The sequence below is a fragment of the Urocitellus parryii genome, chromosome 12 (assembly GCF_045843805.1).
Source record: "Urocitellus parryii isolate mUroPar1 chromosome 12, mUroPar1.hap1, whole genome shotgun sequence".
NCBI lineage: Eukaryota > Metazoa > Chordata > Mammalia > Rodentia > Sciuridae > Urocitellus > Urocitellus parryii.
This window is the reverse complement of record NC_135542.1, coordinates 87,763,965-87,777,482: the sequence shown is the minus strand read 5'-3', so window position 1 is coordinate 87,777,482 and position 13,518 is coordinate 87,763,965. Positions and strand designations below refer to the sequence as shown.

Below are 13,518 nucleotides of genomic sequence, written 5' to 3'. Positions count from 1 at the left end.
TAATTAGTACCTGGTGAATTGAATACTGGTCTTTCGAAACTAACTTCAGTTCTCTGCCATGATCCTGTGCTACCTGCTACCACCTCACTATTTGTTGGGCAGCAGGACACCATGTTATAAATGATAATTATAATCATGATGATGGTAGGAATATAATAGGGCCAGTCTCAACAAGTTCTGACTATGTGCCACACACTATCATGATTTGGCTGTATGATCTCATTAAGCTTGGAACAACTTTATGGGATTGGCACTATTATTATTCATCATTTCCATAAAGGAAAACTGAGGCTCTGAAAGATTAAAAACTATTTTCCTCAGGTTCCACAGTGGGTGAATGGTGGAGCTGGGGCTTGGAAGTTCTGATTCTAGAATTTGGGCTCTTAACTACTCTATTATACTGCCTTCGCTACTACTGAGTTTGGCTCTAGAAAGGATGGATTTGATGTCTTGGATACAACTGGTGTATGAGTCTAGGCTGGAGACAATTTAACTTTGGGAGTTATTGGGACACTGTTGTGATGTGGGCAAAGTTGTTCAGAGACAATTTCTACAGTGAGAATGGAGATGAGCCAAATATAGGACCAATGCCAACACTGAAGGGCTGATCAGGAGATTTGTTGTCATTGATTTTGGGGGGAACAAGAAGCAAGAAAGGTGAGTATATGTCTGTAGACTGTGAGGGAAGGAGCCATGGAAAAGTAGAGGAAGATATAAGAGTGAAACAAAGACCCCAGGAGACTAGAGATAATGGTATCAATTAGGACCAAAATGGAAAGATTGTCCACAAGGAGTTGCTTGGCTCTCAGGCACTGGTGGGAAAGACGTGCAAGCATTTTCTAAGGAGTGAGATTGGAACTTGAGGTCATCATTCCATTTACTCCTCTCTGGGTCCTTAATGAAGTAGGAGGTAAGGCTCTTTTCTGATAGTGAGGGGTACGAGGTATAGTTTGGGAATTTCCATTTTGAAGAAAGTGGTACAGAATTAGAATCATTATTAAGAAGATGGGGGGGGTGGTGAGGATCAAGTTAAATAAAAGGACTTGAAATATTAATGATTCCATTGATGTCAGTCATTGTTAATGAATGCATCTTCCCCAAGCAGTATCCATGTCTTAGACTATTCATTAAAATGAATAAACAAAAATCATCCATTCATTCACTTAAGTGAAAATACTGATTGAGCATGTATATGCTACTGGGTCTGCCACAGTCACAGGCGCTTGGGCTCCAGCAGACAACAAAATACCATCCCTGCCTTATGGGGTTTCCATGATGGTAATGCCTTAGTGTGTCAGACTTTGAGGGGGCCATAACCAAGGAGGACAGAGGTGACAGCCAGCCAGAGGAAAGTGTCTCATGGTCTAGATTAAGTCACACCAACTTCTCTGGTCCTTAGTTATTCATTTGTAAAGCAAGGGGGAATGGATTAGTCCCTCCTTCCTTCCCCCTCTTTGGACTTTAAGATAGTGAAGAGTCTGGAACAGCTGCAGGAGAGATGTGTGCCCACTCTAAGCCAGGTGCTGGGTTAGTAAGTTCGCACATAGTTTCTTTTGATAATCTCCACATGGAAATGAGGGGTCAGCTAAGGTAAGTAGACTGCTATGGTTGCACAATGGAGCTTGGATTCAAACCCACATCTGCCTAACTTCAAAGTCTGTCCCACTGGACTTCTCTGCTTCAGAGGGAGCAGAAAATGAGAAAAAAAAATGGAGGCAGAGCACATACTGTCAAATGTCTGGAGGCAGATGTGTTTTAAGACACTCCAAAGGACCAATGGGTGAGAGTGCAGGAAAGGACATTTTGGCTCAATGACAAAAAGACTTTTCTGAAAACTGAAATTGTCCAGCTCCTGGATTGTTTGCTTCAAGAGGCAATGGTTTCTCTCCAGAGCCATTCAAGATGGGGGTTGCTGAAGGCCTCCTAAGACAGATTGGGAAGTTGTTCTTCTTAATTCTAAGTCTCAATGATCCTTTTACATATTTTGCAATACCACTCATATGTTGCTTCTCTCTTTTCCCTGTATTTTTACTCCCATCCCTCCCTTTAGCATTTGTTTTTCCCTAACCATCAGAGTCTGAATGATTCCCTGCTGCAGCTTCCAATTTTTGGCATTGAGGACAGGCCACTTCCTAATCCATTCCTTCTAATTAGGCAGTTAGGTACGTGTTGATCCATAACTGAATTTGGGAGGAGCATGTCTGTCATTACCTAGGCTCAAAGGATACCCTGTATTATGAGATAAAGAATCTTACTCAAAGAACCCTATTGTCTCTCATATCAGGGAGAAGCAATGGAGGCCACATTGCAGGAAGTGGAACCATGTTAAGAATTTACAATGATCAGACCAATTTCACCAAAGACCTCAATGACTTGCTTTGAACACAGCCGCAGAACTGTCACTTGTGTTATCCCTTGGAGGCTGCACCAGAGAGAGTGAAGTGTGACTCATGGGCACCATACTTAATAGAAAGCAGCACCTAGAGGACCCTCCCCTGTCTGGGAGAGTAGTGTTGAGGATGCTCAGAGGATTGTACCTGAGAGGGTACATGGCTGGAGCAAGCAACCATGACAATTTACCCAGGACTAAGGCATGTTCCAGGGAGACTCTTGGTTTGAAAAACAGGAAGCTGTGGGCAAACTGAGATGAGTACTTTACAACTGATACACCCTACATACAAGTCCGATAGAATGCGCCCACTCTTCCTCATGATGCACCATGCATCATGATCCTTTAACAAGAATACATTATTCAACAACAGAGGAAAAAAACATTAAAAAGTTTGGTTTTATAATTAAATCTGGCTCTTCCTGACAACACTAAGCCAAAGTTACTCTAATACATGGCATGGATCAAAACAAATTGTCCCTGGTCCAAGACTTGGTAGTCACATTTGTCAGAAAGCATCCCCAAAGTGGTTAGGAGTTTGCACAACAGCAGACAGACTGGTTTTACTTATGGCAGAGAACTATAAGAGAAATCAAAGCACTGCATTTCTCACCTGATGAATTTATGAGCCAGCTGTTCCACAAAGTAGTAGATCTCATTCCAGTGATGAAGCACGCTTCCTGACCTGGCAAGACAGAACAGGTATTGTTGACTCAGGAATTCATTTGTCTTCGCCTCGTACTATTTCTCTTCATATTCTATAATTTTACATTTGACTTATCCATTAGCAGGGCTCCCTATCTTGGTAACTTTGGAAATTATCTCGAAAGGTGGTTTAGACTCCTGTTAGAGTTCTTAACATTTTTGTTCAAGAACTCTCCCAACGCCATCTCCACCATCCCCACTGCTACTCCATATACTGATGTGTTTTTCATACATGCACTGAAAAACACACAACCACACAGAAACACTGATTCATAGGTCAGTTCCAAATCTTTGCAAAATGGTCATTTTTGTGCTATTTAAATTATTTCTTTGATGGCAGAAGAGAAGTTATTCCAGTTCTTTTAAGTGAAATCAACACAAAGATAAACAAAGATACACAAACTCCCAAGAGTCCAACTTCATTTGTAAATATAGATGTGAAATCCTTAAATAAAATATTAGCAAGGAATAAAAAAAATCATTAATTAACTCGTAGAGTTCAGGAAGGTACGGACAGTCAAACTTTTAAGGAAATCTAATGTGATTCATCATATTGTAAAGAAAAAAAAAACCTATTCTGCTTTTTATTATATTAAAAAGGAATTCTCTTGCTGAAAAGACGGAATGTGGTTTTCCAGAACATTTGGAATCACAGGATTTTAGATCTGGAAAGGATCTTCTTTATTTCCTAAATCTGATTACTGTTTCACTATTAACATGACCTACCACTTTAATTTAGTTTCTATGTGTTTTCTTTCTTTTTTTTTGGGGGGGGGTGATGGTTGGGGACACGAGGCAGTACTGGAGATTGAACTCGGGTACTCAACCGCGGAGCCACATCCCCAGCCCTATTTTGCATTTTATTTACAGACAGGGTCTAGCAGAGTTGCTTAATGCCTTGCTTTTGTTGAGGCTAGCTTTGAAGTCACATCCTCCTGTTTCAGCCTCCCCAGCCACTGGGGTTACAGGTGTGCACCACCCTGTCCTGCTCCTGTGTGTTTTTTTGCAGGGCTTGTATTCAGTCTGCTACAGTGAGTTCATATTAGCTTTTTGTCTTCAAACCCACTCCTTCCTGTTGCTGAGATGCTTCCTCCTTTCACCTACTGGTCTGTGTCAGCTGAGCCCCAAATCTCTGCCTGCTACCTAATAATTGCTGAATTCAGACTTTACTTCTATTACTGTACTTCAAATATTTCCCATTAGGGTTTTGATTACTTTTTTTGCAATATTAATTTCCACAGAGTTACCTGTTGCTATGTTTTCCTTGTCTCAAACTATTTTATAGACATTTAAGGGGAATATGGGCGAAGTAGATTTTACATCCTTCTTCCCAGGATACAGTATTCCTAAGAATTCTTATTTTGATTGGCTCTGGATCTCTATGAAGAGTATGATTTTTCTCTGTCTCATATCCACAAATGAGAGATTTTTTTTTCCTATCTGAAAAAAGTGACACAGTATGTTATGGTCATATAATTAAAGACTCCATATGCTAAGGGTGCCTCACTTTCCCCAAGTTAACCTATAATTTCAATTCTAGAGAAAATAATGAAAGAATTATTTTGTGAAACTTAAAAAACTAATTTTAAAATGAAATGAAGATCAAAGGACTAAAACTATTCAAGATGACTCTAAAAAATAAGAACAAGGGGAAAGGGCTTTCCCTATCAAATATAACGACCCCTGTATACCTGGCATACAACATTCCAGAGAGTGAATGCAACAGCATAGGAAGCCTGCTGGAGTTCAGATCTGGGATTCCCCCAAAGGTCCAAGTGTTGAAGACTGGCCCTCAACTTGGTGCTACTGGGAGGGGGTAGAAACTTTAAGAGTTGGGGTCCAGTGGGAGGTATTAAGTTGCCAGGGACATGCCCTAGAAGAGGACTGTTAGACTCCAGCCTCTTCCTCCTCTCTCTTTGCTTCCTGGCCACCGGAGGTGAACAGCTTCCTCCACCCCTTACTCCTGCCATGATATGCTGCCACTGGTCCAAAAGGAAGTAGTCCTGACAATGCGCTAAGATCTCCAACACTGAACCAAAATAAACCTTTTCTTTTTATAAGCTGATTTTCTCAGGTATTTGTTACAGGAACAGAAAGCTGACTGACAGAGCCCAAATCTCAACCTATGTGAGATCTGGCTACAGAGGAAGAGAGACAATTCAGATTTAGGAGGGAGAATAAATCCTCTGGCACAAGATCTCGTGACAAACAATTTTCTTTAAAATAAAAAAAAAAGTTAAATTGCTATTTCTTACCAAATGTAACCCTAGATATATTTTAAATCTAATGGAAAAAACACAATTTTTTTTTAATTCTGTGAGAATTATTGATGATTCTTATGCCCTCAGATCAGTGCAGGTGTTCTCAAAGTAGGTATGGAAATTAAAAATCATTTCTTAAAAAAAGCATCATGGAGTTTACTCGAAACACCACATTTCTGAATGATAAAAAGATATCATAAACATGTTAAAAGACAAGAAAATAATGAAAGATGTTTGCAATGATTATGTAAAACAAAAGATGGGAAATCAACATTTGAAAAATATTCAACTCCCCTAGTAAACATAGAAATGCATAAACAATTGTGAAATACGCTTTACACCATTCAGATTTGGAAAATGTCTGACAATATTTGTGTTGGTGAGAAAATGGAGTCCTCTTATATTGCTGATAGACATGGGAACTGATGGAACTCCTTTGGAGAGCCATTTGGGAATGCATAGTGTGATTCAAAGCAAGCATTTCCTAAGACCAGGGTTATCATTTGTGGAAACAAGGAACGTGCAGAAGGATCTTGTGTAATAAGGATGGTGACTGCTGCATTGTTTGCCACAGAAAAGTGTTATAAATAACCCCAACTTTAGGAGGTAAGAATGCTGGGAATTGGACTCAGGATGTCACACATGCTAGGAAAGTGCTCTTCTGCTGAGCTTCATCCCCAGCCCTTTAAAAAAAATTATCTTGAAACAGGCTCTTGCCAAATTGCCCAGGCTGGCCATGAACTTGTGATCCTCCTGGCTCAGCCACCTGAGTAGCTGGGATTATAGGCATTACAAATGACCTCAATATCCATCAACATGTAATCTGTGAATACACACACACACACACATACTGCATATTTCTTTTTAAAAAACCCACTAAAACAAATGTGAAAATCTGTTAATAGTTACTTATTTTATATAGAGAATTCATGAATATTTATTAAATTTTTATTATTTTTTTAAGAACATAGATTGGCCATGTATAGTGATGCACATCTGTAATCCCAGCAGCTCAGGAGGCTGAGGCAGGAGGATTGCAAGTTCAAGACCAGCCTCAGTAATTTAGTGAGGCCCTAAGCAACTCAGTGAGACCTGTCTCTAATAAATATAAAAAAGGACTGGGGATGTGGCACAGTAGTTAAGTACCCCTGGGTTCAATCTCCAGTACCAAAAAAAAAAAAAAAAAGAATATACATTGTTCTAGAATTTTATAAAAGACTCTGTAGACAATCAAAACCCTGGGGTCCTTCCATATAAAGATAAGAGATATTCATTAAAATTCTATTTTTATGAACTGATTTTAAACCCTACTTCGTCTAATTTGAGATAGTATTTGGTATAACCAGCAGCAACAGGGGAATTATACTGAGCATTTAATATTTCTCAAGTTGCAAACATAATTTATTGCCTAGCACTATTATTGAGCTGCCCAACAGGCACAGATGCATAAGAAATAGTGCTTTCTCTCTAAGAACTCAATGTGGAATGGGGGATACAGATAAATTAAAATGTCACATGTCGTGACAAGTATTATTGAGGTCTGTGCTTTTGAAACAAAGAAAAGGGAATGGCTTGCTGTGTCTGTGCAGGCTCTGAGGAGGGGACGGTCTTTGACCTGGATCTGGAAGGATGGTTAGATTTGGGGAAGACAAGGGAGAAAGAGCACCCTCGTGAAACACTGAAGTAGGCCAGGCCAGGCTGTGCTGGGGAGGATGGAGCAGATTCATGTGGCAGCACCATAGAGCCCATGGAGGATGGGGTGAGGCGTTGGGGAGAAGGGGCAGGGGTCAGGATGAGCAAGAGGTACAGCAATCTCTTTTGTTGGTTCCCTTCTTGCAGCCTTTGTACCGTCTGTTTGGAACAATCTTGTCCCCACTGGCAAACTCCTACTCATTGTCTAAGACTCAGCTTGGTGCCACCTGTTGCTTTTGACCAACAGAGAGGGACTCATTGAGCCTGCCTCGGGTTCCCGAGGCACCATGTGCTGTCACCACTGTCTGATAGTCAATCGGGATCAGATTTTTCCTCAAGCTCCCAAATCTCATGGATGCCTCTATTCTCATGGCAGCCTCCTGGTCCTCTGCCAACCTGTTGGCCAGCAAGTGAAATCACCTTGGCTTGAATAAGCAACCTGGGTTTGGGATTCAGATGGCTTCACACAATTCCTGTGACTCTATGTGAAACTAAGGAGCCTTCCCATTGCTCCATGGTGACTGGGTCTGCCTGACCATCAACAGTGGCTTCAATAAACAATGGCTGCTGGGAGTCTCCCAAGAGCTCACCAGAAAAGCACATCTTTGCCTTGGGCTTTTAAAGCTTTGGAAACCGTTTCATCGGGACCTCAGCCAGCCTCTTGAACAGGATTCCCTTGCATGCTCTGAATCTCTAAGACTGGGTCTTGGAGGCTCTTCTTTAGCCATGGGTAGATGCTCTGGTCCTGGGGATGTTAGGTGAGGGTCTAGCAGGTGAGTGGCCCCACCATGTCCAGGTGCCTTAGAAGAGGCTGCACATGACCGTCCAGCAGTCATAGTCAAATCCAGAATCTACATCTCCTTTGCATAGGGCTTAAGAGATTTCCTTGAACATGATCCATACTTACTTCTGAAATGCAGTGCTTTTTTTTTGGTCTATATTAACAGAATTTGAAATTTGAGGAGAAGGGTAAGATGTCTAAGGATAAATGGGGAACCCCCATACCTTCTCTACCTGTGACTATTTCTTCACTAGTAGAGATGATTTGCAGTATGGAAATTTTACTGGGAGGAACACAAATGAAATAGGAACTCAAACTAAAATCGGGACACTGTTCCTGCCTCTCTTCTTTGGAATACAATTTCTTAATTCTAAGGATTGGCCCTATTTTACAGCCCACAAATCAATTCATATTCCTTGATTTATTAAACAGGGTCACCTGAAGAAAAGGCAAACTTTATTTTGTCTTAAAACATTTCATTTTCTACTGTCATGTATAACTAATTAAAACAAATAAAATTTTTTTTTAAATTTCATTTTCACTATTCTATTCAACTGACATGTAGAATTTATGATTTTGAGATTCACTGGATTTGTTGATGCTAGGTAAAGAGGCAGATCCAAAGGACTGTCCTGGGTGTTAATTTTTTTTTTTTTAATCTGGGGTCATCAAAACCCTTTCTAATGGGCAGGTGCCAAATTTTCTCAAGAAGAAAATGGAAGCTTTGATGCAAACTGGGGGCCGGATGGTACCGACAGGCCGGCTTCTCCCATCTCATTCTCAATGTTGAGGTCTGTTGTTTTGTATGCGTACATGTATGTGTAAGTGATTATGTAAGTGATCATTTATTACATAATTATCTAAGCCTTCACCAAAATACATCCCCTTGTGCCACATTTGAGCTTTACAGTCCTCAAGCATCAAAGCTCATCTTCTGACCCTCTAGCAAATACTCATGGGAACCCGGGAGAGTTCCTGCCCCTTTCCCAGGGTGATGCACATGATGGGACTTTCTCTCAGTCTGAATTTTCTGCTGCATAATGCATGTCTCCCTTGCCTTTTGCCTTGTGAACGACTTTGTGGTTTGGAAACTGCCCCAGGGGCTATTCCCAGAATAATCAACTCTGGGTAATTCAGACCCTTGGCTTCCTCTCAGCCCCAAGGACCTAAGTGGAGTCCTAGTCGCAGCTGGAAGAAGCCAGATATTGGTTGGAGAAACAGCAGTGAGTGAATCCAACTCCAGTTTCTCTCCACTTTACACTATATAAAACATCTCATTTATCATGCCAGCCTATTTAAGAGTTAATGACTTTAAATTCTAGCTATGGAGTCCCAATAATACATTCAGACGCTATGGCTTGCCCAGACGTTGTCGTCCCGAGCTGTTAGATAGAAACAAAAAATTCCTTCTGAGTCCAAATACAAATAAGACTCGAAAATGTTCCATTGGACTTAGTTGTGGATATTTTTCTTTCCAGAAATGCTTTTAACACATAATTGCTGAGTAAACTACAGTTACAGAGAGTTACAGTGCCACGTTCTAGAAATCAGTGAATGTGAAAGGTCTCTCATTTTGGTGTCGTCAAATCCTAACTCATAAACAGTTCTAGTCCCTGAAGATTTCCATGTGTCTTCTGGATATCAGGAGGATGTGGAAGGTGCGGGCTTCCTCTTGGGATTTTGGGCACTTGGTTAATATTCAATTCAATACTCCAGGTCAGAGTCCATACCCTCTCCTACTGTCTTCTGATGTGCCTTTGCAGAAGAGCTCACTCACCACCTAGGGAAGGGAGAGTCACCAGTTCTCACTAGTGGTCTCAGGAGAGTCCCTTGCTGGGGGCAGCGCCAGAGTTTCTTATTTTTGTTTTGCTATGCTCTCTCCAGTGTTTGGAACATGGTAAGAAGTTAAGAAAGTTTTGTGACATGGCACTCACTGTGTGTTCCCAGTGAGAAATTCTGCATGGAATCAGGCATTGCATTCAATTATTTCCAAGGATCTAATATGCAAAAAAGTAGGAGCAAAATAAGAACCCCAAATTTGGGCTGGGGATGTGGCTCAAGTGGTAATGCGCTCTCCTGGCATGTGCGGGGTGCTGGGTTTGATCCTCAGCACCACATAAAAATAAAATAAAGATGTTGTGTCCACCGAAAACTGAAAAATAAATATTAAAAGATTCTCTCTCTCTCTCTCTCTTTAAAAAAAAAAGAACTCCAAATTTTATTCTGATCTGTTTTCTGGATTAAAAAAAAATGCATTGTTCTGTGTTTATAAGAGTTTCCAAACCTCTCTGTGGTTTAGCACCTCAGAAAACACAGGCTCTTTCCATTAGCCACACCAGAGTCAGGACTAAATGGGCCAAACTGGCTTGAAATTGTCCCCCTTTCTTTTGCATATAGATTTGAATATAATAAAAGTTTAAAAGGGAAGAAGGTGGCTTATAGTTGCAACCATCAGCCAGAGTCTCTTAATCTAGAAAAGCAGAATAGCTCTAAGGGTGGAAATTATAAAACTGTCAACCCCTGCTTTTCCTTAGCCCCACCCAGCTGAAGTCACTCATGACCTCAATGAACCACACAGGTCCCCAGCCAACCTGGGAAGGCCATGGATATATCAGCAGCCTCACACGTCACTAAGTGGACCCACAATTAGTTCAGAGATGCTGCACCCACCTGCTAGTGTGCCCCTCTCCCCGGCTTCCTCCTTGGCCTCCTCCTTCCTGTGACCTCACACTGCACCCTAACTGGCTGGAACCCTAAGCCGGCCCACGCCTTCAGCCTTTGTCCTCCTGTTACTGTCTGGGGTCACAGCCAAACATCCCTTCTGCTCATAGAGGTTGAGCTTGACTTTTGTCTCCATTCCAACTTCTTTAGATACCAGCCCAGCCCCAAATCCAGTCCCCAAGCACTGTACTCTTGAGTTTGGGACCACCCATCCTGCTCTTTCCTGGGTAGTGGAGACCCCAGCCCAGGATGGCCAGCCCCACCCTAGTGATTTGTGAAGGATTTCGTCAGTCAATCATTAGTTATAATAGCTTTGAAAACAATGACTTCTAAACTGCAGAATGCAATCTACTTGTGAATTGGGAAATCAGTTTGGTGGGATACTGCCAACCTTAAAGAAGAATAATAATAAAATTGAAATATCAGAATATACTGCATGCAGAAACAGAAAGCAATGTTGCATGAAACTTTTGGTCAATTATGTGCATCACCTATGAGCTGCATTAAGATGTAACATGTATTTTTTTCCATGAGTCACATCAAAACAATATTATAATAAAATATCTGTTCCTTTTATCCCCACTCTACCTTTTCCAACACAAACACACACATACACACAAACACATAAACACACACAGCAGGAAAAGCCTAAAAACATTTCCTAATATCAACTATTGGTATTCTTGGTGCAAATTCAATATAAAAGAAGGATACCGGCCTTGGTAGCTCACACTTGTAATCCCAGTGGCTCGGGAGGCTGAGGTAGGAGGATTGTGAGTTCAAAGCCAGCCTCAGCAAAAGTGAGGCACTAAGCAACTCAGTGAGACCCTGTCCCTAAATAAAATACAAAATAAGGCTGAGGATGTGACTCAGTGGCCTGAGTTCAATACCTGGTACTCCCCTCAAAAAAACAAGAAGGACAGTAGAATGAATCTGACATTCTTATCCTAGGTACATATATGAATACACGATTCATTGTGATTCTACATCTTGTACAACCAGAAGAATGAAAAATTATACTCTATTTATGTATGGTATGTCAAAGTACATTCTACTGTCATGTATAACTAATTGGAACCAAAAAAAAATTAAAAAAAAACAACCCACAGACAATGGGTTAGTTGCCCAGAAGATATTTCCCATAATGGAGTGCACAGAAGTGACTTATTTCTCACACTCTCCACATTCAGAGATGAGGCCATAAGAGCTACTCTGCCTCCCTTCAAAGAGTGGCTACTTATGTTATCACTTAGGAGGAAGTGACTCAGAATGAGGGCACCACAGGAGTGTACTTTAAAATACTCTATCACTACAGCAACATGTTCACTGTTAGAAACGGGAACAGGAGGGGACAAGCAAAGAGTAGAAAATGAAAATCACCTATCATCCCACATTGCAGGTATAATCACTGCCCATATTATAGTGACTCAGTTTCTAGACTTTTCCTCTAGGCATGTACACTTTGTCCACTTATAAGTTATGATTCCTACTCTTTTTACCTGTTAGTATGGTTAATGAACACGACTATAATTTTCATTAAATAATGTTCCCAAGCATCATTTCCAAGATCTGCACGTTATACATACATTATTACCATTAATTCCTTTTTGTACATTGGATGGCTTCCTTTTTTTCACTTTTAACAGCAATATGATGAACATTTTTATAACTATATATGTATATATATATATTAGGGGGAATATTTTAACACTTGACTGTGCTCTTTTTCTCTGGCATTTGTACAGAAAGTGACCTAACACACCATGTCTGTCCAAGGAATCCATCTGCCAGGGACCACAGTGGAGGGGTGGGGGATTGGCTGTTCCAAGCAGTGATACAAAGAAGAAAAGGCTAATATTTGAGATTTAAAACGTGATTTTGCAGCAAGACAGGTGGTTTGGAAATAAGATTTTGTCCAAAGGGAGATTTTTTTTTTCCCTGAATTCTTTAGCTAAAGGAAGAAGACAGAAGCATAGACAGTTCTCAGTTGCCCCTTCCGTTCCTTGAGAATTATGAAAAGAGAGAGGGTGGCAGGTGTCAAGAATGGGAGATTAATGTTCGGGTCTTAGGGAGGCAACTGTCCTATAGACTGTGTCCACATCAAGGTAAACCAGACCATGCAGTGAGGTGGCAGAGGAAGGACTAAATGATTTCATTATAGTTTTAATTTGGAAGTATTTAATTATAAACCACAATTTTAAAAATTTATTGTTCCTTTGGGTTTCTTTGTATCAGTTGGGTCTGGCTACATAATTTGTAGAATCCAGTGTAAAACAAATATGCAGGGCCTCTTTGAAAAGTATTGAGAATTTCAAGATGGTTCTAGCAGCCCATTAAGTCAAATGTTTTGTAAACAAGGGTCCTAGGTGCCAGTACAGGTCCACACTCATGAAGCTAACCCTTGTATCATTATTTTCAGCCCATTCTCTATTGTGTTACAGGTTCTCAGCCCAGGATTCAGTGAACTTTTTCTCCAAAGGGCCAGGCAGTAAATATTTTAGGCTGATGGGGGCCGGCCTACAGTCTCCATGGCAACTATTGAACTGTTCTTTTGCAGCACAAAAGCAGCCATTGACAGTAGGGGAACAAATGCAAGTGGTTATGCTACAATAAAATTTTATTGACAAAAACAGACTACAGGCCATAGTTTGCCAACCTCTGTCCCAGACAGTTACTTTCTATTTTTTGCTATCTTATATCCACTATCATGTCTTTCTCATGACAAGCTAATATAAAAAAAAAAATCTATATTTCCCCGCCCTGATAAGTGAAGTTTTAGTGTACTTCGCCACTCATTTCCTGTTATTTATTACTGAGAATGTGAACTGGAAAAAATTGTGCCTTGGGATATACATGGAGGCATTCTTTGTGACCTAATAAATATTTCATGGGCATTTGAAAGGAAAGTTTATTCTCTGAGGGGCATGGGGTTCAAAATATATTTATTAAGTCAGCTTGATGAATTATTA

At 40.6% G+C, this 13,518-nt stretch overlaps 1 protein-coding gene across 1 annotated transcript in view; it reads right to left on the bottom strand.

The window, feature by feature from the left end:
• Nucleotides 1–13,518, bottom strand: part of Antxr1 (ANTXR cell adhesion molecule 1) — a 226,441-nt gene that overhangs the window by 195,795 nt on the left and 17,128 nt on the right. Inside the window, exon 2 of the mRNA XM_026387240.2 lies at nucleotides 3,003–3,074. Within this exon, the coding sequence (XP_026243025.1) occupies nucleotides 3,003–3,074 (72 nt within the window). The remainder of the gene's footprint in view (nucleotides 1–3,002; nucleotides 3,075–13,518) is intronic.